The sequence below is a fragment of the Molothrus ater genome, chromosome 17 (assembly GCF_012460135.2).
Source record: "Molothrus ater isolate BHLD 08-10-18 breed brown headed cowbird chromosome 17, BPBGC_Mater_1.1, whole genome shotgun sequence".
NCBI lineage: Eukaryota > Metazoa > Chordata > Aves > Passeriformes > Icteridae > Molothrus > Molothrus ater.
Window position 1 is genome coordinate 90,254 of NC_050494.2, and position 25,647 is coordinate 115,900.

Here is a 25,647-nt window from a genome sequence, read left to right on the forward strand (position 1 = left end):
ACAGAGTAAGCAGTATGAAAGTCCCTGTTAAAGTCAGCAACCTCACATTTTCAGGAGTCCCTCAACAGAAGCTGCCTCATTCTCACACCAGCTGAGCACTGTGCGTCAGGGATGTTTCAATACCCACCTCCTGGTGAAATCAGCCCACCTGGTAGATGCTTGATACCTGGCTACCTTAAATATGCTTGATACACTAAAATTCACATCTTCCTGCAGATCCATGCCAGGAGAGCTCCTGTGACACTCAATATGGTTGAAAATATCATCATCAGACCAGTGCAGCACATTTTCCCTTCTGCTGGCAGCTGTCACAAAATATTACCTGGTTATACAGCTCTTTCAGGGATGCATAGTACTTGGACCACCAATCCAGTTCTTCCAGTTCTGGTTTTTCCTCTTCATATTCATCTTCTTTCTTTACAAGCTTATTGATAGGAATTTTCTTCAAAGGAGCCTTGGGAGAAAAGATCACAGGTTTCAGAGGGAAGAAATTACCATCCAGGACACTCATGCACCCTCCTCCAGTGCCCTGGGAGCCTCTGGCAAAGTCTCAGCATTCAGGCACAGCACAGGAGGTGCAAAGCTACCTGTGGCTCCAGCTTTGTTCTTTGCTACAAAAGAAGCCATTCTCAAGGCATAGGGCAGGCCTCCTTAATGTCCCTGTGCCAGAGCCCCAGTACATTATACTGCCAATGAGCAGGCAGGAGAGAGGAGAATTTCAGTCCAGGAGAAGACCTGGTGGATGAAACCTAACACTGAATTTCTGAACTTTTGTTGTTGTTGTTGTTGTTCGTAATCTACAGTTTGGCTTTACAAACTTCAAAATTTGTTGGGCCCAACATATCACTCACCTTCACAAAACTAAGGGGGAGAGTGCTGGAACCTGGGTCACCAGCTGCCAGTCCAATGTTTACCACAGTCTGAGATGGAAGACGGTGAGATGAGACATTGCAAGCTGAGATGAAAATAAAAAACTTAATGTTTCCATGCATTTATTTCTGCCCACTACTTCTTACTTTTGGCCATAGGAAAATCCTCCCTGTTAAAACACTAATCTGATTGATTTCAAAGCTTTTTAAAGCAGACCCTGCAAAAATACTGCTGGAAATCCAACAACAGTACTGAGATTAACCACCATCATCAATATGTTTGTTGCTGACTCCCAGGAATTCATAATTATGAGATATACCCTCCCTAATCAGAAATAGCCACAGATGGATCAATCTTTGGCTGCTTCTTCATGCTTCCAGATCAGGAGTGCTGGCTATTGCTATCATAGAGCTATTTAGCTAAGCTATTACCCAATGAACAGACTTTGACCTGACAACATGAGAGAACTGAAAACTTTTCAATCCTTGGTCCTAGTGGACCAGCTTCCTAAAGATGAAGGTCTCATTGAGCAAATTCTTCCCTGTGAGGGTGGTGAGGCCCTGGCACAGAGAAGCTGTGGCTGACCCATTCCTGGAAATGTTCAAGGCCAGGTTGAACAGGGCTTGGAGCAACCTGGTCTAGTGGAAAGTGTCCGTAATCATGGCAGAAGGTGGAACAAAATGATCTTTAAGCTCCCTTCCAACCCAAACCATTCTGTGATTCTATGACCTTGTGATTGCAGGGAGAGGATTCTGCTGCCTGGCTAAGAGAAAGTGGAAGAGCCAAGGATCTTTGCCACTGGCAAAACCTGCCTGTTGTCTCTGTGAGAACCTCTCCAAGAAGCTTACCCTTGGGCACATCCTCCGGTTCCTCCTCCAACTCTCTGGGAGAGAATTTCATCACATCGGACACGACATGGCTACCCACAAGCACAGTGCGCCCAAATGCACGCTTTTCCACCACAAAGATGCTGAGGGGAGGGTGCAGGTATACCTGCTCTGGGAGCTCCTGCAAAAGAATTATGCATGGGGTTCACAGGAGTAAAGGTGATCAACCTGTGTTGAGCTATCAAACTATGGCAGCCCTATCACATAAGGAGAAGCCTGCTGGCACCTTGCAGCTATGCCCAAAAATCAAAGCCTTGCAGTGACAGGCCATGGCTATGCAGTTCTTGGTGGGCAATTTCACAAAGGTTTTGTTCTGCAGCTGAACCATGTGGTCATGGGAGAGCAAAATCCTGGAAGCAGTTTCCCTCCTTCTATGTTGTCCCATGCAGTGAGGTGATGCAGAGTAGCCATGGTGTACCCTGGCATGGCAGAATCCACCTTCCCACTCACCACATCCATGTATTTGACCAGTTCAGTGAAGTTGGGGTTCTCTTTGTAGGATGCAATAACCTCTGACTCCACCTTCTTGCCAGCGCATTCAATGATCACCTGAGGCTCATCCACCTCAAACAAGTTCACTCTCTTCAGGTCCCTCAGGCCCCAGAACAGGATCTGAAGCACAACATGAAGCTGCTGTCCGAGACATGCCAGCCATGGTACTGCCCATGCTACCACCCCCCCACCCACAGGACACAGTCCCCAGAAGAGGCACAAGCCTGCTTTCCCAGCTCAGCTGCCCAGCAGCTTTGCCTTTTGAACTACTCAGATGGTTTCCCCGTCAGGTCAAGCACTTCCATTTCTGGCATCTGCTCAGGCCTCACAGGCACATTATGCCATCAAACTGGACTCCCTCACCAAGCCCTGCCCTCCACCCAGGGGCAGCTTGAGGGGAAAGCCAGTGCAGCAGAAGGAGGCACACCTCTATGCGAAACTCCTTCAGTACTGGGCGGATGCCCTCAGGGATGATGAACCGTCCAGCACGGGGGTCTTCCAGGTAGTCTGGCTCCTTGGGTTCCACATCCTCAGGCACTGATGGCTGAACAGGTAAAACCAGGACACAGCAGGTGATGAAAATCACTTCTATTCCATGCCATGACAAGCCCACTCTCTTCCACCTTCTAGTTCTGTGCTCACAGGTTGTCCCTGCAGCCTCTTCTCATTGGAAAACCAGATATGGCCTCCAACTTGGAATTCTGGTGGGCCCCATGCAACCAGCTCCTCACCCACATAGCTCTCCTCAGAGAGCTCACAACCATGTGCAGCTTTCTACAAGCCTGTTACCTCCAAATAGCCACTGTAATCGAGCTCAATCAGCTCAAAAGTGGCAATGAGCTCTCCCGCTGCTTTGCTGCCTCTGTAGAAATCAAAGAACTGCAGGGCAGGTTTGATGTATGGCTCATCAACCAGCTTCACCTGTGGGACAGCAAAGGCCTGCCCAAGGAACTCAGGGGAGCCCTGCAGGAAAGAGGGGAATGACTCAAATCATCCCTGTGGTATCTCACCAGCTCAAAGACCACCACTAATTCCAGCCAATTTGGGAGAGTACAAAACTACTCTTCCACCCATGTTATCCTCTGCTTTGATTTTCTCTGCTCCATCCAGAGCTAGGAACAGATAAAGGCCTGTTTACAGCAGCTCCACCTAACTCCAGGTTCATCTCCATGCGGAACTCAGCAAACGGCCTGGCACCATGTACCAGAGGACATGAAAGCTAGATCAGGTTTTTCAGAGTCTCTTCCAGACAGGGTTTGAGTATCTCCAAGGATGGATACACTACAAGCTCTCTGAGCTACGAGCCCAGCATGCGTCCTACCTCTGTGTAAAAATAGCTTTCTTATATCAATATGGATTTTCTTCCTTGCCAGTTTGTGCTCATTGCTTGCTGTTGGGCCCCTTGGTACCTTCCATGAGAAATCTGAACTGAGCTTTTCTATCCTTTCCCACCAGGTAGCTGCAGACAGCAAAAAGACACTGGCTTTCTCTCAACCTCTGTCTGTAGGCTGAGTATACTCAGCTCTCCTCCTCTGTCCTGTGCTACATCTTGGTGGCCTCCTCTGGACTCATCCCAATATGACAGGGCTTGTCTTGTACTGGAACCACAGGAAAGCTGCTGAGTTACAGCAGGAGAACCTGGCGCAAGTTATGTCATTAGCCTTAGGATAGCAAAGAGGCTCTAGGAGACAGTGTGACTTTAAAGCACTATAAAGAGAGAAAAGGAAGGACTGAGGAGGGATGATTGATGACATGTGAGGACACAGGGAAGGAATAGCCCTAAAAGCAATATCAGTTCCCCCAGGATATGAGCCCTCTGCAACGTGAGCCTGCCAAGGAAGCAGTTATAATGTTTCTTCAAATATAAGAGATCCTGGAGCCAACAAGCACTCATTAGCCCCTGATGAGTTTAGAGTATCTCTGAGTCAGAAAATCTCAACCTCAGCCACAGTCCCCACAACTCACTATTACCAGTGGACCAGCACCAAGCTGTCATGGAAACCAAACAGAGAAGTCGCAGCACTCAGAGATCCTATGCCTTCCCTTTTCCAGACACAACATAAGGAGGGCAGCACGGCCATACTTACAAATTTATTGTGGCTGAAAAGGTTGATTATAATGATGGGGGTCTCTGTTTTCAACTCTTCTTTCTTCCCATCAATAATGAGCTGGTCAAACAAAAGTAGCTCATTCCACATAGGGCTCAGTGTCTCTTCCAGCATCTGCAGATGGAGACAGAAGGCCCAAGTGTTCCACAGTCAGTGGAAATAAAACACATGCAGGAAAGAGAGGAACTCTGGGCTGATTCCCTCTCTCACACATCCACATGCAGCTGGTGGTTGGCAGGAGGGATGTGGTAAAGTGTGGGATCAGCACTCAAGGTCAACTAACACATGCCAATCAACCTTTGAGACCATGCTCAATGCCTGTCAAATATTCCCTGAACATAATCACACTGTTCAGAGCATAGATACCGGAGTCCTTGGAGATACAAAAGTTCCAGGAGGACTTCCATAGCACTGACCTTAAACATGTCAGTGAGGGCATGGTCATTTTTCTCTCCCCAAGTTCCCAAGATGACAGAGGCAAGAGTTTAAGTGGTCTCACCCTGGTGGTCTGGCAATGAGTTGAAAACACCACTCTTGCAAATGGATTTGAAAGGCCATTATCATCTGCAGATAGGATCCCTCGAGCCTGATACAGATGGGCTCGGAGCTGGAAATAGCTGAAGTCTGGTAAGAAAAGGAGAGAGGAAGTCCCCGACAAAGTCCTGTATGAGGCCAAAAAAATGCCTGAAGGAGAAGGCCAGCCAGATAGGAGTGGGCACATTCTGTGACAAATAGTTGCCTCTTCTAGGGACTGTGGTTCTCAGCCAGTACATCTCAAAAGGTTTAGCCAAGCCAGACAAGCTCAGTGGGCTCCCCAGACACATCTGGGAAGTACATGATGTGCGACATGTGAAATGTGCAGTGTTCTGCTATGAGCATCTACTGTGGGGGAGCACCACCAAGCCTCATCAGAGGGGCAGAACTCATGCCCATTGCCAATTTGGCAGCACATTCAATGCCTACAAAGTACCCATTCTGTCTGGTGCTTTAGCTGTGAATGTGCAAATACATCCTCATGAGATCAAACTGGATGTGCCTATCCCAGTCATGCCTTGGAGACAACCCTAGATCAGGTCCTAATTCTCAGACATACTACAATTCTCAGATCACAGTGTGGCCTGAGGTGAAGGACTGTGGGGGGACAATGCACCACCACAGACATTAATCCATGGATGGGACCTCTCAACTCCCTATTCTCCTGCTTATGTGAAGAACTGGTATCTGCACTCACCATCTCTGCTGAGCCGGCTGGGAGGGCAGTATGCTGAGGGCTGGGCTATCTCCTGCTTGCTCTCGGAAAGGAACTCCTCAGGCAGCTCTGCCAAACAGTTTTTTGCATATTTGGTTACCCCAAGCCACATATAGATTTCCAGTTTGGCAAAGATCTCACCAGTGTGTAAGCCAGGAACCTGAAAGCACAGAAGGTTTAGCAGGTTTCACATCTCGGACCAAGATGATCACCATCAGCCTGGGACTGACCAAAGAGCACAGGAGAAAGAGCATCACATCAGCAGAGGCAAAAGGCAGTTGTGGAATGAGAGCTGTGTTTCCTTGTGAACTCGAGGATTTCAGGAAGGAGGGCTGAAAGCAAGGAGGGGGAAACAGCATGAAGCAAGCAGGAGCACACTGTTTTGGTATAAACCCTACCTTCATAAAGACAGTCTGGATCTTTGCACAGTCTTTGCCTTTCTCCTCTTCAACTACTGAGTAGAGGATGTTTTGTGCAGGAATTCTGGCATATGCCACACGCCTGTTGTTGCTGAGCATCCAGATGAGTACATCAGGGAGAGTGCACTGGGGCTGGAGGGAGGGAAGGGAGGAACATCACAGCAGAGGAACAGCATGTGTCATCCTCCCTCCATTGACATGGTGAAAGCTTCATCTCCCCACAGGACAGACTGCTGAGCAATGGTGGTTTAGAGATCCAGAAATAAAGGACCTAACATTGGCCATGTACTTCTGAAAGTCAGCCCTGCAATATGGCTCTGGAGGTGTTGTGGTTTGACTCTGACTGGCAACTCAGCCCCATGCAGCCTGTCACACACTGTCCCTCGATGTGATGGGAAACAGGATTCAAAATGTAAAATTGAAAGAAGTAATGGATTGAGATAAAAACAGTTTAATAGGGAAAGAAAAAACTTCACACACAAGCAAAGCAAACCAAAGAATTCATTCCTCTCTTCCTGTGGACAGGCAGGTATTCAACCATCCCCAGAACACCAGAGCTCCATCACAGAAACGATGACTTGGGAAGAAAAACATCATCACTACAATTGTACATCACTCTACCCTCACATAGCTAAAGATGTGAAAATTATTTGACTTTACTTGGTGAAAGACTTCTCCAAACTTCAACAGCATCTGTCCACTTTATGTCAGCAAACATGGTGTTCTGGTTGACACTACAGCACAACACGCCGATTTTATCAGTTACTTAAAATGAAAAAGTGAAACTCTGAACGTGCAGAGTCTCTGCTATGGATGAGAATCTTATTCCAATGCAAGTTTGAATCTGCAGAAAGTATCAAGGGTCAGACCCTGGTGGAAGTGCAGGCAGCACAAGCAAGGCTGTTTTCCAAGGCAAAACTGTCTGCTGCAGACAAGGCCTTGGGCTGGTGGGGCAGAGAGGCCCAGGAGGCCTGAAGCTGGCCCAGCTCTGCCTCCTACCCACTACAAAGTTGCTTGGACCGCCACCAACAGCCCTGCAAAGCTGCCTGGCCTCATCCCTCATTAGAGCTATCACAGGAAACATGGTAACTTCCAGTAGCTGGAACTTTGAATTTTACATAGCAGCAGAGGAAAAGCTTCAGCTCAGACTGGTGAGAGCCCCAGCAGCCAGCTCAGTATCCTCTCCTTGCCTAACCTCTCCAGCTCAGAACAGGGGTTCCCTTGTAGCCACTGTACCTCTTTAGCCATGGAGCGTATCTTTGCCAGGATCCTCCTTGTCTCCTTAATCTTCTCCTTGACATTGTCTCGGGTCAGGTGCCGTCTCACACGGAGCCCCTGCTTTGCATACAGGATCTGAACACAAAGCACAGCTGTTACACAACCAGCCAAGCCCCACTGCAACCCCACATGGGGGGTCTGCAGGGAGCCCATTGTGCCATCTTGCCCCATTGAGCCCTGATGTCCACCATGGCTCACTGCCCAGTTGCTGAGAGCAAACCTCCATGAACCTGTCACAAGCCATTTAACAAAGGGTGCCATGAACTGGAGACTACAGTAACTCATCAGCCTGGCCAATATAATCTGGAACAGAAGTCCATGAGCTTTAAAATCATTTGGGGCAGAAAGTTGCCTCAGGAATAAACATTCCAGAAGCTGGTGGTCTAAGGCTCCAGATAGTGCCTGCAGGAGATCTTGGCCAAGGAGCAACTTGGGGCCACAGTAGTGTGGGATTATGAAGATGTAGGAAACTGCAACACAGGGCTTGGCTTTCACCATTATTAGTACATATCGGAGATAGTGTACACATCTGAAGAGAAACTTTGGGATGAATCAAAACTAATAATGAAATCCAGAAGAAATTCAGGGTGTACACCCACTATGGAGTGGCAAGTCCAGAAAACTCATCTCCTAGGTGGGTTCTCTCTTCCAGAGTCTCTCAGGCTTTGCAGAGTACCTTCACCATAGCTCAGGTGATGACACGCAAGGAAGCAGAGGGAAGGGAACTGGGATCCAGATATGTCTAAATTTTATTTCCTGCTGCTGTCACTGCATTTTGGTCAGCTTTTCAAAGCTTTGTAGTCTGACGGGGGCTATGACTCTACAGTTGTGCTGTGATGAAGGGTATGTAATTGTGCTCTCATTCAGCTAGCTAGTCTTGTGTGTGAGGTGATCAGTGCCCAAGTGTTGCCCTTTCTAAGGACAGACAGATGAATGGCTGTTGTAGACCTGCTGGATATGTACTCAGGCTGAGTTTTCAGGAGTAGCAGATCTCAGTGAGCCACCACAAAACTGCCTGCAGGAATATGGTGCACCAAAAGGCCTCCAGCAACCTACCGGGCAGCAATATGCACATGCTCAACTACATATGCCCCAGTGGACATGAAGAAAGGCATCAGGGCACAGCATCTGCACAGAAAAGGGGGCAGCCATGGCCAGACTCTATCTCTTTTCCCTGTGCCGGAAATTGTATTGCTCTGAGCAGAATTGGGAGATGCTGTATTAAAAGCCCATGACTGATACAGTGAGTTTTAGCTCCAGGTTTCCTTCTTAGCATCAGTTCCTGCTGATCCTCCAGAAGTTTCCCCAGAGCAGGGATTGCACAGGCTCCCACCAACCACCACCAAACCCCACAACTTACAATGTTGCGCATCAGGTATTTTGTCCGACATCGGTCCAGGTTATTTGGATGAGCCATTGTTTTTCTCTCTGCGCTGAGTGAATATTGCCTGCAATAAGAAAAGCAGCACAGACTCTGTATCCTCTGCACCCAGCATGTTGAGCACAGCTCACAGCAGGGACACAAGCTCCAAATCACCTGGTACCAAATCCCTGGTACCAATGTCAGGTGGCTCCATTTCTACAATGCCTTCTCTTCTGCAAGCTTGTTGGTTCAGAAGGTACACTGGGGATTCTCAGCACCTGAGGCTGCCTTTCTACTGTAGCACTGTAGACTGAAGTGCATAACAGCCCCCACAGGGTAGTCATGGGGATTGAAACAGTGATCTTTTGACTGTGTGATTGAAAAGAGTGAAGGAAATATCCTTCACATTTAGGAAACACATGAGAGCCCAGGAGCACTGAAGCTTTCATCTATGACCCCTCTGATTCTTAGAACAGGACTGGAGTCTCCTCTCCAAGCTTGAAGAGCTATAGAGAAGGTCCTTTTTCCAAGTCATCCTCATTTTCTTCTGCACATCCACCTCAAAAGGAGAAGAGAGAAGGCCGCACACAGCTGAGGCAGAACATTATACAACCTCCTAACCTGAAAACAAGAATCTTCAGGACATCAGGGACATGCTAACCTGCATCCACCTACAAATTCCTCCAGCACTTCTCTGAGCCGCTCTTCTGCATTAGCTTTTGGTCTTCTCAAGAGCTTATCCACGTCATCCAACCCCTGCTCCTGTAGCGAAATCACAATATTCACAAAGCTTGCACCTGGCTGAGGGGTCAGAGTAAAACCTTGCAAGGATGCGTTTGTCACAAATGGCTTATGCCTTTCTGCAGAGCTGGGATTCATGAGCTGCAGATCAGCACTATGCTGCCTGGGACTCTCCAGAGCCTGAGGATAACCTTAGCATTTGTTGTTACAACACCTTGTGTCTCAGTCCTCGAGCAGCCACTAACATACACTGTGGCAAGCTCTACTTTCATATTTTCAAGCCAAAAGGGAAAGGCAAGGTCCTGGGGAGAGACTGCATCCCCTTCACGACAACCTGAGAGTCTGCTTGCCCAGTCATCTGCCCAGGGCTCACACAGCTCAGTACTGGCAGCAGAGGAACTTGTCACAGACATCATATCACATCACTCACTCCTCCAGGAACCACCACTAGGCAGTTGCACAGCATGAGTCCATGTGGCCTACCCAATCGTGTCTGAAGGGCAGGTGGGACTAAGCCCTGTGAGAGACATGGACTTGCATGGGTGGTGAGGACAGCAAACATCTCGCACAGCAACTGCACATGCAACAAAGCACACACAAACAAAGGAGCATGACAGAAACACCCTGAAAATGCTACCAGGCGTTCTGCCAGTTTGACAATCCGGTTGGAAATGCAGAGTCTCCAGGTGTGATCCTCCCAATAGCTCCATACATACACGCAGGGTTTTTCATGTGTCATGGGCAGGCAGCTGTATGACCTAAGGACAGCAGGCAGAGGAGGTTATGGCTACTGCTACAGAAAGCATATGCCATATCATAACACATGCACTTGCACATCCAGCAAGGGAGCAGAGGCTGAACTCTGTCTCCCTCACAGAGAATTAATTGGCTGTTTTGGGCTCTGCACCACGGACATAGGTGCAAGCTGCTGGATCTGCCCTTTGCCATCCCAAACTAGCACACAGGGTTTCTAGTAGAGACAGCAGCACATGCTTAGACAAATGAGGCTGACAGGAGCATGGGAAGTTGCCAAGATTTCTCACTGCTATGGGACTACGTAGTAGCAGGCACAGGACACACAACACAAAGACTAAGACATTGCCAGGCCTATGGGACAAACTAGGCAATATTCCCAGAGCAAACATCAGAAGAGCTTGTGTATGTGTTGTGCCTGCTCCACATAGAACAGCATATGCCAAGAGTACTCCTCTCCTTCCTCACTGGAAACAAGCCCTTAGGACACTGTTTGTGAAGCAGAAAAGGGATGGCTGTTTTTGACAGGTCTCAGTTTCCTTGGGACTCCATCCTTGGCCATCTGCAAACATCAAGCAGACACCATAGGGCTCATAGAGCTAGTGGGAAATCCCAGCCATCTAGGCCATGACAAGCTGCAGGATTGCAAGGAAGAGAAACCTATGATGCATTGCTGAGCAGACCTCTAATAACATCTGGAACAACCAATGTGGGAAGCTGTAACAGCTCCAAGAAAGGTAGAATAGAAAGATATAGAAGACTTACTTGTCATATTCCATGGGCTCTGGTCTCTGACTCTTTGTAACTGATTTGTTCATTGCCGCTAAAGCTGGAGTCAGGATTTCAGCATCCAGCTCACCATCTGAACCAGCATCCAGTAAAGGCTGCCTTTCTTCTTTCACTTCTCCCTTTTCCACTTTTTGCCATCCTTTGGTCACAACCTCTTCGGATTTGCCAAAGTTTCCTTGAAGGTGAACATTAAATTATAAACAGGTAAGTGGGATCACTCAGGTGTTTTTAGAAAAGACGTTTTCTAGCTGGCAATACCAGACTCTTGGAAGGAAGATTGCCACAGAGGCATTTACTTCTTTGGGAACTAGTAGTTGTGTCCAACCATTGGCACATCACATGGACAACCAGGAGGTCCGAGAGGGAGCTGGGCAATTGCAAGGAGGTCCTTGTGTATGCCTTCTTCAGTTCTATCAGCTCCACCAAGTGCCTGTGGACTACCATCTACATCCCTACACTGGGACCAGCATCAGCTCCTCAAGTAGTATCTCAACATCAAGCATCTTCACCCATCCAGCTTAGCAGGTGAGGGCTTTGACCCACTCTCAGATCATTGTTTCCCCATCACTTGTTGTGACATCCCCTCAGTGCCACATGGCCAACCCCAGTATCCCAGCTTTCCCTCCTTTTTTTCCTTTTCTTGCTACCAAATCCTTCTACTTCTTTGTACTCTTACTTACTAGTTACTTACTTACTAAGAGTTTCCCCAAACTTTCCCAAAACAGGTGTTTCACACAAATGGTGCAAATCTCCAGTCCCATAGCAGAGATTCAGGGTTTTAGTAAAGCACTGTGCACACTCCCTGGACTCATTCCTCATCTTTCCCAGCTTCCTGAGCTGACTTGACAGGGCAGTATGAAGAACTGACTTGGCTGTCAGAGGGAGATTCACACTGTTCCCATAGTTTCTGCACATGGGGCCCTGGGGAATACACACCTATAGAGACTTCAAAGTTGACAGGTTTCGAGCTGAGAGAGGAGTCCATCATAGTGGCTTCAAAGAAGGCAGCAAAGAGAAGGAATTCATCCTTTCTCCCCAACACATTCTGAGCAAGGAGACAGAAATCAGCCTGAGACCCTCGTGTGCCAAAGCACTGCCTGAGCACCAGGGCATAACTGATGTCTGCCAGCCCTTCCACAGGACCTCAGCAGGATGCTTCTGAGATTACCACTGGTCTGCCAGAAGCAGGATAAGATTTCTTGGAAATCCTGAGGTGTTGATACAGAGCCATGGATTCTTATGTGAAGCCACTGAGCAGGTTGTAGGCTAAGGGATGGCTACTGCATCAACACAGCTGCCTCCCACCTTGCCTCTTTCCCTTCACAGATGTGCATGCCAAAAACTGGCATGGATCAGCCGTGTCAGCACAGAACTCACCTCAGGGAGTGGATGAAGCTCTTCCACCTCCACAGTGACCTCCCTGGGCTGCTCAGCCTCCTGAGAGCTCCCAGCCTCCCCCTGTCCCTGCATCTGGCTCGGTTCTTTAGTTTTCTCCTTTGATTTTTTACTTTTCTTCTTCAGCTTCATTTTTCTCAGGGCACCTCTCATTCTGTACCCAAGCTTCCTCTCTGCTGCACTGGGGCTGCTGAAGATCTCCACTGTGATGGCCATGAGGATGCGCCCACGGTAGAAGATGCCCTCACCCAAGCCTTCATTGAGGTCTTTGTGGACATCTCGCAGAGTTGAATTCTGGGAGGAGCCATACAGGTTCACCCAGGCTGGGCCAAATGTGGGGTTAAAGCCTGCAGAGACAGGGACAGGGTTTCATTATGCTCCAGGGTGCCGCTGCAGAAAGACCTCCCCAAAAAGGACTGCCCAGGACACCAGAGTGTCAGCATGCTCCCAGCCCCAGGAGACCAGCATGCCAAGCAGAAAGTGCATGGCACAGGGCCGCCCAAGGCAGCCATGCCAAGCCTCACCATTCCTCTCAGGGTCTGAGATCTCCTGCAGGTCAATGTAGTGTGTAGCAATGGCCACATCACCGACATTGGCATCATCCAGCACCTGGACTTTTATCTTCCTGGACAGAGGTGGGAACATCTCAATAAAACTAATCTGCTCGTTCCACTCGGGCTCAGTGGTGCTGGTCTCTACTGATGTTTCCCCCTGGGAAGGAGAAGGTGTGAAAGTGTCACTGTCCCAACTGGTGCCCAGAGAAAGGGATACCTCAAAGCTTGTCTCGGAATGGCATGCACTCTTGTACCACCTGGCAGACAGTGCCAGGCAGGCTCTGGGTGTGGCAGTGTCCCTGCTCCTATCCCCGTTCCTGCAATTGCTCTCTGTTTCATTAACGGGGGGCTGTCCCAAGGCCCTGGCATGACCTACACAATCAAGGGAATGCAAACGAGCAGCAGACTCATAGGTATCTAAGGGTTGCCTGGAGCACTCCAGGCCCACAAGACTGCCAATCAGGGATTGATTCTCATATTAATGGATAATATGGGATCAAAAACCCTGACTTTGTGTGCAAAAACTGGGTCATTATCTCAGTAAAGTCTCTCAAGGGTCTCAGGCTGAGCCCACCCTGACACAGAAAAAGGACTTCTGCTCCAGGATTTATCCCTATATTTAAGGATATGAATATCTGCCTGCAAAACCAGTAGCTCAGCCAGTAGCTGTGCTCAGGGCTGAGGATGTCCTATAAGCAGCTCTCTGTAGAGACAAAAGCAGAGAACAGCCTTCTCATTCAGACATTGCACAGCCATGGCCACACAGCCCAGACCACTGCTAAAGGCAGCAACACCTGAGCTCTCCCAGGCTATTTTCAGTGGGATTGCCTCATGGGGGCTCCTGGCACCATGAGCCCACCACATGCTGCCACACAGCCAAGAGAGAATCAGCCTGTCCCAACACAGCTTCCCCTCAGACTCACCTGCTGCCCACAGAATGAGACCTGCACATATGGGTCGATAAAGACTTTTCTCTCCCCTATGATCTTGGAGATACCACCCATGATGCCTGCTCTCATGCTGGGCAGCCCCTCAGCACGATAGAGTTTGATGCAGACCCTGGCCCAGGGTCTCTCTGCAGGAACTCTCTTAGGCAGCAGCAGATTCCTGAAAGACAAATTCATGTTCTGCCTCTCTCCTGAAGTCCACAGAACACAATGATGGGAAATTCACTGACTGGCAGGAAGATTGGATCCTGCCTCACCACAGGTCTTTTTCACTGGGTCTTTGCCCATCAGAAGAGGGGAAAATGGGGAAAAAAGGTTGTGTGAAGAGAGACATGGCAGTGTTCCCCAGGGACATGCAAGATCCCACTGCACCTACCTTTCAATGTCCTCATCCTGGTTCCTGGAATAGGTAGGAAGGAAGCTCACAATATCCCCACGTGCAGAGACAGAGATGTTGCACTTCACAAAGCCTTTCACGCCTGCCTGGGTGTCCATGGGGTCACTGATAACTGCCCACTTCTGGAAAAACCTGTGATCTGAGAGGGAAGAGGAGGAGTTCCCTAGGGAGCAGCTAGGTTACCATTTCACATCCAACTCTGTCCGCACAAAGACTGCTCTGGCCCTGATCCTGCCTCTGAAGGTGCAGGAGGTGTCACCTGCCTTCAGACAGCTGGGTGGAGAAGCAAGCTCAGATCTTCATGCAAACTAAGTGCTTTAAAACCAGGGCCTTGACCAGACCCATCAGAGCATGAAGGAAACACCAGTTTCACATAGAGCCAGGATCAGACACAGGTATGTGGTACAGTTCTCATACCTGGCTGGCTGTACACTGTCTCAACATCCATCTTGAACGTTCCTATGCAAGTTCCCAAAAATGGTATCTTCTTTGAGTGAAAAACCTGCAGACAGCACAAATTTCCCTGAGCACCATAAGGTGTGGACAGCCAGGTGACACATCCAGATATCTCCAAGGAACACAGGGCTGCCAAGAGGTGTTCCAAGCACAGCTGAGGCAGTGGTTGCAAGTTCTTCATGCAGATTGACTCATCTGTGTCACCACTCCCACAAAGCCCACCAGCCCATAGCCCACAGTCAAACCTAGACCAAGGCAGTCATGTGCAAACAATTCAGCTTCTGCAATCCCAGGTTAGCCACGGCCCAACAATGGAGATAGGACAAATCTGTTTTCCCACAGGAAGTCCTTGTGTCCATATCCTGCTGGGTTAGGGCAGAGCCATGACCCCATCAGGCCAGCATCTCTCCCAAAACCCAAGTCTTGCTCAGTTCTTGCTGAACTCTCAGCAGCAGAAGAGACACGCAGCTTTTCACAAGGAAAGTACGGAGACCACTTGGCAAAGGGTGTGCTGGCTGGGTTTAGCGATCTTCAGAATATCCCTGTGTCTTGGGAAAGTCTTTGTGCTTTGTGCCAAGGGATTTTCAACCTCTCTGCCTGCCTGGGCTTTTCTACAGCACAAATAATCACATCAGTCACTTACCTTCGGGACCTGCAGGATGAGACTCCAAGGTAAGGGGGCAGTAGGGAATTAATGCCAAACAGAAGGGCAACAAGGCAAAAGGCAAGAAAGTGCCCCAGAGGCCCCACTGCAGTCACAGGGTGACGAAAAACCCTTACCTGGAGGAGATGGGAAGGCAACACTGCCCAGCACTGGCTCAGAGCAGGGCTAGGTCTCTGCCCCAGTGCAGCCACAGGAAGGCCCTGTGGCTCTCTGTGGGTAGGTGATTCCAGCTGGAACACCTCCATGGTATTGGTAGCCTTGCTTTGCCCATTGCACCCAGTGTCTACACACAGAAGCACCAGGCTGTACCACTAACCAGTGAAAGATGAAGAGGAAGACATACATACCGAGATCTCTATGAGTCTGTGTAATAAAATGTCCCTTGGCTCATAGAAGTCAAACAAAAAATACTGGAAGAGAAGAGCAAGACAGCTTAGCCCCAGGCTTCCAGACATCCCTTGCAAGGATGGTCCCAGGCACTCGGGACATTGGTGGGGCAAGGACAGAGCCTCTGTCCATGTCACATACTTCGTTGTAGAAGGGGCAGTTTGTTGACTTCTGTGTCGCCGTGTGCCTCTTTTCTTCTCCCACCTTGACTACAACAAAGGGGTTGATGTTCACCCCCACCAACTTCTGTGCTTCAATTACATTAATCCCAACCTGAGAAAATACAGGAGAAAACCAGCACTCTCCTTGTTTACACCTCCATCCTGAGATTGTTTCAAGAATACCAATATGCACATGTACAGGACAGTCTCAATTCAGAGCTGGATGCCTAGGGCAGGCAAAAGCATGCCTGCTGAAATCTGCTACAGCCAGGAGAGACCAAAGTAGTATTTGAGATGCTTGTTTCTTTCAGACAAGCAAGGAAATAAAGTGTAAGAGCCCCAGTACTTTTGACAAGACCTGACCTTCCCAGCAGCACTTGTACCCTCAGTTTCTCATCCCAAGTGGCGAAAAACCCACTGCTCCCACATGGGAGGGTCCACAGAGCATCTTGGAGAATTTGCTTTTTGTATCTTCTGTTAATACTCCACTTTGAATGCTACTGAGATGGACACCATTGGAGAGACTGGAATGTGGCCGCTTACTATTTACTTACATTTACTGCAACTGCTTACGAGTCTAAGATATAAAAGAAATGGTCTCACACTTGCTCTTGGTACAAGCAATTAGACCATGGTTAAGGTACAGAATGATTGCTTCAAGAGAATGATGGCAGTAAATTCAACCCTCACAAAAACTTCCTGCTTGGTTGATAGGACAAAAGGTGAGTCCACGTTTACTTAGAACCAGAGGAGGATTTATATCCATAGCCATGCTGGGAGACTTGCCCTGAAATCAATTTAGCCTGATGTGAGATAATCAGCCAGAGCCACTGCTTCCTAACAGCTTTCTGGCATGTCCAAGCAAGCCCCCACATAGCCCTCTGGCCCTGGTCATGTCCCACAGCTCTCCCTAAGGAAGACAGACAAGACCCTGGCAGAAAGCTGGCAGGCACCAGCCCTGCCTGGGTACTCTCTGAAGCAGGCAGTGCTCAGGCAGTGGTTTGCAATGGCACATGTAGCTGATTCCCTTCTCCTGTTTATCCATAGCTAACTACATGGGCTTACTGATACTGTGGCCGGCACTCATGGATGCAGTTCATTCTGCATGCCGTTCACAGATGCGGGGAATCTTACATCTTGCCCAGGGAAGTCACACAAAGCATGATGGTCTTCATGCTAGAGGCCTCGGCAAAGTAAGTGGCAATTGGAGAAGCCCAGGCCTTCAGCAAGGCAGTAAGAGACTGGCTGCGGGGTCAGAGGCAGCAATAGAGACATGCACCCAGTGCTGCAGTACCTGGAAACTCTGCGACATTGGGATGGCAAAGAGGTCCCGTGCAGAGCAGAGTCTGGAGCGGCTGCACAGAAAAAAAAGCCCAGGTGAGCAGGTGTCCTTGTCAACATGAACCCTGAGTAAGTCCCCACCAAGGGAAGCAACAGAAAACCTCACAAATAATGGCTCATTGCCTTGGGAATAAGCCAATCCCCAACACACCCTATCTAGGGCCTTTAGAGATGGAAATTTTCTGACATTTTGCCAAAGCAGACTGTCATGAGCTGCAGGATATGGCACTTTATACACCAGGACCCAAGCAAGGACAAGAAAGAAGACCATGCCATGGATACCTCTTCACAGGGCTGAAGATTATGCCCGAGGCCTCAATCTCAGATGTATCATAGAAATCTTCTTCCTCTTCCTCTTCTTCATCAGTCTCCAGACCTTTTGCCAGCTTCCTGCCTAGTGAAGCAGCCTTCTTGTCCAGTTCCTTCGCTCTCAGCCACTCAGCAGTCCTGCAAGCCCCGCAGCATGCCATGAACCATACATCAGCCCTCACAAGTGGGCTGTGGACTGCCCTCCACCCAGGAGGGTGAGCCAACATTCAAGGGCTACTTACTCCAGCTGCTCAAATCCAGGATTGTGGATGATTAACTCTGAACTGTAAAAAACAAAAGATGTTTTTCTCTAAAGACCAGTGTGCCACAGCTGTTTTCTGATTCATTTAAGGAACAGTGCCCCAGACACTCTCCTGTTTATTTTTTGGCAGGGACACCAGCAATTTTTTCCTAAGCTTATCCACTGTCCACCCCATGTGTCTGCTGTTTTCTCTCTAGTTCCACAAGTGACACTCTGCAGGCCTTGCTACTGCCTGTCATCCTGTTTGCCCAGAAACCTACAACTCCCCTGGCTTTGGGCATTACCAGCATGCATGGTGCATGGAATTGCTGGAGGCCAAAACCATGCTCTCTGCAACTTTGCAACCACAAGCCAGGAGGGCTGCAGAAATGCTCTCAAGTCTCTCCTAGGGAGTCCCAGGACTCCCAGCACCTACAGTGGATTATTGCAGTCAAAGGCTCGTTGTGATAACAAGGAATGAATCTCTTTATCCAAGAGTCCTGCTCCCTTATTGCTGCTGTAGAGTTGAGACACATCAGCCTGGCCAGAAATGGAGACTACATGAGGCTGGATTGCATCTCAAAGGCTGCCACTGACAAAGGCAGCTTTACAGATTGCCTGGAAATTTGCTCTTTCTAGAATTTCCATACCTGTCTTTCATAAGATAGACAAAATCCTCTTCAACCCAGCTCCCTGCTGAGCTATTTGGAGGCTGGTAGCGCAAATCCAACTCAATGTAGATCTACAAAGCAGAAAGTGAAAGGGCCTGAGAGCTTGGTAGCAACAAAACAAAGGCAAAAATGTCACAAAAAAGAGAAAGGGGGACATGGAAGAAAAAAAGAAGTGAGAAGCGTCCCCACAAGAAGCATATTTATACCAAACTCCCATTGTCTGCCTCCACCAATAGGCTAGACATAACAAAACTCCCTCCTCCACAGCTTCTCAAACTCCATGTTTCATTGAATAAAAGCTGGCTCAACTTTACAAATCTACCATAAAGAGGCCCAGAGAATAGCCTCGAAGCATTTTTGACAAGGGAACTGGGGAGAGCCTGGCACAATAACATGCAGGGATTTGGAGCAGTCTCTCTGGAGGAGGCACAAGACAGCTGGCAGAGGATCCTAGCAAGCTAGGAATCCCTAGCTTGGATTAAAATGCTGGAGAAGCCACCAGCACATCGAGAGCCTGCATCACAAGAGAAAAGGAAGGACAGCCAGAGACGTACAGAGCACGCTGGGTATTGGCACAGCCAACACAGGTGTGAACACCCTTGGTCTTCAGGTGGCCAGCCTGATCTCAAACCAACACATACACAAATGATTTCCCAGCAGAGGCCAAAAACACTAGCATGGAGGAGATCACTCCTTAGTAGGCTGAAGGAGAGGTACTCTGGGTTCAGAGCTCAATCTCTGGAAAATGCATATTTCTGGGAAAAGAAATGCAGCCCAAGAAATCAGGAAAGGCAGCAGAAAAGGCTAGAGGGTGAAGAAGCCTGAGACGAAACTGGATGAAAAGCTAAGGGCCTAAAAACACTCCTTCAAATCACCAGGAGAAGAAGAGGTGCAAGTAACTCTATTCCCAGAGGAGAACTGGATTTGGACTAGCAGGAAGTCTAATGGCTTTATTCCCACTTTTCTAAAGGAGCAGCCTCTCTCTTGGGGTCATGTCTCTTCCAAGCTGAGCTGAGAGGGTCTCAGGCTGCTCTTGAATGAGCAGTCTTGTCTGCCCTATTTCTATCCCCTGCAGCTGTTGTGCAGCCAGGGTTGCACAATCCAAAACTAACCCAGCAAAACTGAATGTGGTTGGGTTTTGGTTGGAGCAGCTCATCAGCACGTGTGTTGGGAAGGATGAAAGTTTGACAAGAAAGTTTCACAGATATGTATGCTTAGCAGAAAGATTTTTAAATGTAGAGTCTGATGAAGGAATAGAGATGGAAGCAAGTTTTGACATAGAAGAAAATAATTGCTGAGCCAGTATTACTGGATAACCAAGGACGCAAAGGGTATGTTGGAAGGGGGTTTTATGACTTAGAGCAAAGGATAAACCCACCTCAAACAAGAAGATGTTTTTACCAAGCAAGAAAATAGCACAGGCAAACAAGCCTGCTGATGTGGCAAGTAGAAAAAAGGTCTCAGAATTTTCCACTGCAAGAAAACTGAATAACAACTTCTAGCTTAAACTATAATGTTCTAATTTTTAGTGACTGGAGAATTGTAACATGAATATGGTAATTACAGTAGTTATGATAGGCTATAGATAATAGTTAAGTTATAGATTAGTTCTACTGTATTAAGATGCTAAGCAAAGAAAAGTATATAATGCAATGTAACCAAAACCAAAGGGTCTCCAGGCCTGCCTGCAGCTGGAGCTGACAGCTGTAGGCACAGCTCTGTCACCCACAACCCTGGACTGCTGTAACCTCTTGGATGGAATAAACTGCATTTTGGAGAGCCCCCTGGAGTCCCACATCTCTCATTTAGGCTCTTACACATGTGTTGCTGTGAGTACAAGGGAAGAGGCACCCGGGGCAAAGGGCTGGGCCACATTGTACCGCTGACCTTACACAATGGAGTCCCTTCAAACCATCACCAGCACCAAGAGGTGAGTCTAATCCCTGTCTCTTTGCTAGCGTAAACATTTATCCAGTGAACTGAATGGTCTAAAAATCATCCTGGAAATGGTCAATTTCTATCTGGACCAGCTCCAGGAGTCCAGTAACACCAGCAACTTGTGCCTGTGCCACTCAGGCTGGTGGTCTGGAGGCCACAGAGCTTGCATACCATGTGCCACCATGTGGTTTAGTCATACTGCCTGTGTGAAGAGCAAGCAGAAAGGCAGCACCTTGCAGGACCGCTGCCTCCACCTCTGCTCTTCCTGCCTGCCAGCTGCCCTGGCACAGGTGTGGCAGTCTGGAACCCACTGAGCTGTGCCTGCACACCCAGCTCGCAGGAAACAGCTCATTTTAGGGTGGTGTTCATCTTCTACAAGTGCAAAGGACTGACTGAGCCCCAGTGCCAGGGCTGGAGGAGAGCAGGACCCGCAGAGCAGAGGGGCAGTCAGGTGTCAGTGACACTCATGCTGTCACAGACACTCATTAAGCCATCCAGTTAGCGCTAATGTTTAACCTAAAAGCTTGCTGGGAGTTCCAAGGCACACTACCACCTTCCACCTCACTCCATCACTGCAGCAGCCCATACACATGCACTTCATGGTGCATGAAGCAGAGAAGATGCAACTTCCTACATCCATTTCCCAGAGTTGAGAAGGTTTTATGAAGCCTCCCTCTGTTCATTCAGGCCCTTGACAGTTCTCCAGGAGCCCCAGCCAAACCCATGCATTTGTAGATGCTCCAAGAAACCTCTTGGTGGATGTGAAGTGTCTGTGCAGAGATGGCATAAATGCCACAGTGCTTCCAGCTCAAACAGCATTTTGGATTCCCCCTCAGTCCCCAATCCACCTGGAGAGTACCACATGAAGTGTCCCAAAAAGCCTTACTGACTGCTGATAGCCAGGCTGTCCATGGAGAACTTACATCAGTGACTCTATTGCTCTTGTCCACAAGGGACTCACGCAGGATTAGTCTTCCAGATGTCATCAGGTGCTGAAGGCTGAGGACAAGGGTACCGAGCAGCCTGGTGAAAGGAATGAGGGATTTGTCTTTACAAACAAACTGTGGGTTTGCTGGTAGATAAAACTAGTACTGAGGGATAAAAGAAACAATGGAAAGGATTCCACTGATTGATGAATGGAATGAGAGATTTGTCTTTACAAACAGTAAACAAACTGCTGATAAATAAAGTTAGATACAGAGAGATAAAAGAAGAACCATACATTCCACAGAAATTCCATAGATTGACACAAGGGAAAAAAAAGGGGGCAGGGGTATACAAATTACAAGGGAGTCATAGGTATTAGGCATTTCAGGAAGTCTGTTCCTCTCAAGTACGCCAGCCAATGGGGAAAAAGAGAAGGGAAATGTGGCGGGGAAATCAGGATAAAAAGGAGGCTGTGTCCTCTAACAATTTGAGAGACCCCACGGAGAACACCCATAACCTCTCCTTTTATTCAAATAAAGCTACAGGACTCCTCTGTCTCCTTTTTGGACATAAACCTTTGGTGTTTGTGGATTAATTTTCCTAACACTGGAATAAAAAGAGAGACTGCAACAACACTGTACATAGCATCAGTGCCTACATCCTGGGGAGTACTGGGACCTCCACTCTCCCACTCACAGTCCCTCTGAGCTGCCCTGAAGTGTTTTTCATAGGGAGTCTGGCAGCTGAATACCTGAGACTGACCCTGCAGCAGGTCCTGCCTTTTCCCTAGTCATGCCCAGGCAGCTACTTGCAACTGAGCTGCCACTGGTGGTTAAAGGTTTGTGCAGATCCAGACTCATGGAGTGTGAAGGAGATCTCCCCGTCAGCAGAGTTGGGCTTCACAGGAGCTAGTCTGTGTCTGGGCATCCAGCAGAGCTGGGGGGACTCTTCTCAGAAAAAACTGGGAAACAGAAGCTTTACACAAGAAAATACAAAACTAGGACATAAAGCTATGGCCACAAGAATGTCAGCAAGTCAGGCCAAAATTTACCTACTCCAAAGTGGCTTCTGCCTGGAGAAGGGTTATCTGCCTCCCTGCAAGTGGCAGCAAGGCATGCAGGACAGCATTTGCCAAACCTAACCCTGGTTTGTGTGTCACTGTCTGTGCCTGTGTGTACATGGACTTCCATCTCCTCATGGCATCTCTGCTGGCAGCCAAGCTAAGCCCTGCATGAAGTAGAGCTTCCCTATGCCAGCTGGCAGCCACCACTGGAAGAGCCTACCCAGGACTCAGACAAGAGGAACTGCTCCCCACACATCTCAATTTCAGCTGTGAGCTGTCGATCTCTTGTATTCCTTCTCACCTCCCTTTTCTCTAAAACACAGAATCTGTCCAACTTCCTACCCCCCAAGAAGGAGTCTGTCTGCTCATCCTCCTCCTTTCCAGCTTTGCCAGCTTGATGCTGCTGCCACAGAAATGATGCACACACAGAAGTTCAGAGACCATAAACAGATACAGCGATGTAACAAGTTTTTCCCTTCTGTCTTTCCACACTCTCTTTCTATTTAATTTTGACCATCCCAATGCACAAACCAACTGCTTTTGAATTGTACTGTTTGTCACCTACTATTATGCTACTCCCCAGCAGTGGAGCTATGTGGATATAGTGTCAATCCACTCATTTTCCCACTGGACTCCTTTGCTTCAGGCTGTCAGGTCCTACTGTTTTGTAACTGTTTGTGGTATCTCTTTGTCCTGCAGCAGTTTCTATTGACATTTCAGTCAGAGACAATTCCTCTGATCCAGCTCCCATAAGAAAAGCATCCAGGAAACCGTGACACAACATTCTGCCACACTTTATGCTCTGTCGTCATCTGTGTTTCGCATGTGTTGTGCTTATCTGTTTTCTCCATGCCCTCTCTGGAATCTTTGAAAAGGTTTGCATTACTAGCTGTATGCAAATTTATTAGGTTTGTGTTATTAGCTGGTACATTTTCCTTCAGTTCTTAAAATCTGCTTATCAGAGCTGGCACCTTTCCCTGCATCTTCATGTTTCACATGTCCTGAAGAACATGCCTCTGTTGCCTTTCTTGCTCCACTACTCAATCTGTCATCTCCATTCTTGGGTTTCCCTGCAGTGTTTTACAACTGTTGGAATAGCCCCTGAGTTGACAAAGTTGTGCCTGTGCCACCTAGAAGCATTTTAAATTCTGGCTGATCTTTTAAATTGAAATTGCTGTCTTATTAAAGGTTAAACCATAACACAATGCATTCAGGGCTTTTCTACACTGACAGATATGTTGAATTTGGGTGCAGCATGGTCACAGTCACAAGGATATTCAGGATGACAGTAGGTCCTGAGTCTGCAGCAAGACTTGCCTGTAGCTGTTTTTTAGGGCCTTGTTTAACCTTTGTCGCAGCTGAGGGTCTGATCTGGATCCTTATGTAGTCCCTGTTACTGCTGGCACAGCTAAATCATTTCCCTTATTTAACTTAATATAAACAGTATTGCTGCCCCACCAGAACAACCAGCTCCATCCTTCCTCTATAAGTGGCATTCTGCTCATCTTCTTTCCATCAAATTTTCAATAAATATTTTCTACTGCCAGAAGACAATGTAAAGACCAGTATGTCTTCTCCCCCACCTCTACTGGTCACCCCAACAATCAAAGGACCCACCTGTTACTGAAAACCTTGCTGCAGTTGTAAACCTTAATGGACAGCATTTCGCCCATGACAAGCTTCCCGTAGTGCGGCCAGTGAAAGAGCTGCAAACAAATGGAGCAGGAAGGGATGACAACTCATTCTCGGCCACACTTTCCCATGTCTCATGGCTGGTTGGCTCCCCTGTGAGGTGACCAAGTCCATGGATATGATGAAAAGCAGCTGTGATGGGAAGTTACTTTCCTGCTGGCCAGGCATAGAGCCCCTCCAGCAGCACAGAGCCACAAGCCAGCTGCTACAGAAGACAGAGCAGCACCACCGTGGAAAAAAAAGGATGCTTGTGCCTGCTAGGGTCCCTGAGCTGGCAGGTTGTGGAGTGAGACAGAACAGGGGAACGTACAGAGGTGTTTGGGGAGAAGTAATCACCCAGGCAGGGAGTCATCTGGCTTAGAGAAAAGCTGCACTCTGGACCTTCAACTCACCACACATCCAAAACAGTGGCTGTGCCTCTTGCTCCCCGCCACCTTCACTGCCTTTCCCCAGGCAGCACACTGGCACTGGGACTTGAGCAAGGGACAGGTGGGAACCACCCACTGGCACAGCACAGGTGGGCTGTCACAGGCTTCAGTGGGGATGGCACTGAAGAAATGGACATGCTTCCCAGGCCACCCCATCCCTGCCCCTGCACACTCACACATATGCACACATACATGCACTCAAACACACAAGTCCCACTCCTGTCCCACAAAGCATCAACTGCAGTGACAGTCTGGCTTTCTGAGGGCAGGGGGAGCTTTGCCTTCAGCTTTGATATGCCCAGGCTTCTAGGTAGTGTCACTCAGCTGAATTTCAGTTCCTGGAGGCTTGTACATGTAGGTCACATGCACAATGTGAGGAATCCATCTGCCCCTCTGAGCAGAGAGGAAGAAGGAGACAGCAGAGAAGTTCCCAGTTTAGTGGAAGGTGGCCCTGTCCATGGTGTGGGGGTTGGAACGAGACAATCTTCAAGGTCCCTTCCAACACAAACCAATCTATGATTTTATGACCAAGACACTGACTTGTCCCATCCCAGTCCCATATGTTCCATATGATTCCAGTTTCCTCACCTCCTTGAAGATGGCCTCTGGGCCACAGCAGACCTTTCTTGTCTTCTGGGTGAAGCCTTGAGAAGTAGAGAGGAGGCGTAAGGTGCTGGCAGGAGAAGGAAGTCCCCAGCCCTAAATCCCCAAACCCCCACCCTCCCAGCCATCTGAGCCCACCTCGAAAGCTGAGATGGACCTGCCGCTCGCCATGGCCCGGCAGCTGGGAGAGCCGCCGGACACCAACGCTGAGCGCCATGGAGCTGGTTGTGGGCCCTGCTGCCTCTCGCTCAGCAGTGCACCGCCCGAAGTGACTCAACCTCAACTCACCCAGCCGGTCCGGCCAGACACTCCACACCCCAGTGGCCCATGGGCTGGGCAGCCCCTGCAGAGGGACACGGGGAGGCGGGGAAGCCCTGGCTGTACTGCCTCCCTCCCTCAACCCACTGGGCTGAGCCCCCCAGAATGCAGCTCTGCTGGCTAAGAGAGCCCTGGACCACAGGGACCCCCGGGGAGCACTGCAGGAAACAGCAGGGGACGTGAAGCCATCACATGGCCATGCTTAA

The 25,647-nt window shown here is 48.7% G+C and overlaps 1 protein-coding gene across 1 annotated transcript in view; it reads right to left on the reverse strand.

The window, feature by feature from the left end:
• LOC118694668 (fer-1-like protein 4) overlaps window positions 1-25,340 on the reverse strand; it is a 39,184-nt gene extending 13,844 nt beyond the window's left edge. The window contains exons 1-31 of the mRNA XM_036395852.1: window positions 25,262-25,340; window positions 25,109-25,164; window positions 24,018-24,106; window positions 21,334-21,433; window positions 18,452-18,543; window positions 17,803-17,844; window positions 17,534-17,698; window positions 17,205-17,265; window positions 15,891-16,022; window positions 15,710-15,772; window positions 14,660-14,744; window positions 14,222-14,381; window positions 13,822-14,005; window positions 12,869-13,055; window positions 12,327-12,691; window positions 11,886-11,994; window positions 10,926-11,124; window positions 10,045-10,165; window positions 9,328-9,428; window positions 8,664-8,751; window positions 7,262-7,378; window positions 6,005-6,157; window positions 5,589-5,766; window positions 4,857-4,981; window positions 4,337-4,471; window positions 3,039-3,212; window positions 2,677-2,793; window positions 2,208-2,369; window positions 1,719-1,878; window positions 852-955; window positions 323-454 (exon numbers count right to left, since the gene is read on the reverse strand). Of these exons, the coding sequence (XP_036251745.1) occupies window positions 323-454; window positions 852-955; window positions 1,719-1,878; window positions 2,208-2,369; window positions 2,677-2,793; window positions 3,039-3,212; window positions 4,337-4,471; window positions 4,857-4,981; window positions 5,589-5,766; window positions 6,005-6,157; window positions 7,262-7,378; window positions 8,664-8,751; window positions 9,328-9,428; window positions 10,045-10,165; window positions 10,926-11,124; window positions 11,886-11,994; window positions 12,327-12,691; window positions 12,869-13,055; window positions 13,822-14,005; window positions 14,222-14,381; window positions 14,660-14,744; window positions 15,710-15,772; window positions 15,891-16,022; window positions 17,205-17,265; window positions 17,534-17,698; window positions 17,803-17,844; window positions 18,452-18,543; window positions 21,334-21,433; window positions 24,018-24,106; window positions 25,109-25,164; window positions 25,262-25,340 (4,035 nt within the window). The remainder of the gene's footprint in view (window positions 1-322; window positions 455-851; window positions 956-1,718; window positions 1,879-2,207; window positions 2,370-2,676; window positions 2,794-3,038; window positions 3,213-4,336; window positions 4,472-4,856; window positions 4,982-5,588; window positions 5,767-6,004; window positions 6,158-7,261; window positions 7,379-8,663; window positions 8,752-9,327; window positions 9,429-10,044; window positions 10,166-10,925; window positions 11,125-11,885; window positions 11,995-12,326; window positions 12,692-12,868; window positions 13,056-13,821; window positions 14,006-14,221; window positions 14,382-14,659; window positions 14,745-15,709; window positions 15,773-15,890; window positions 16,023-17,204; window positions 17,266-17,533; window positions 17,699-17,802; window positions 17,845-18,451; window positions 18,544-21,333; window positions 21,434-24,017; window positions 24,107-25,108; window positions 25,165-25,261) is intronic.
• Window positions 25,341-25,647: the final 307 nt, after the last annotated feature.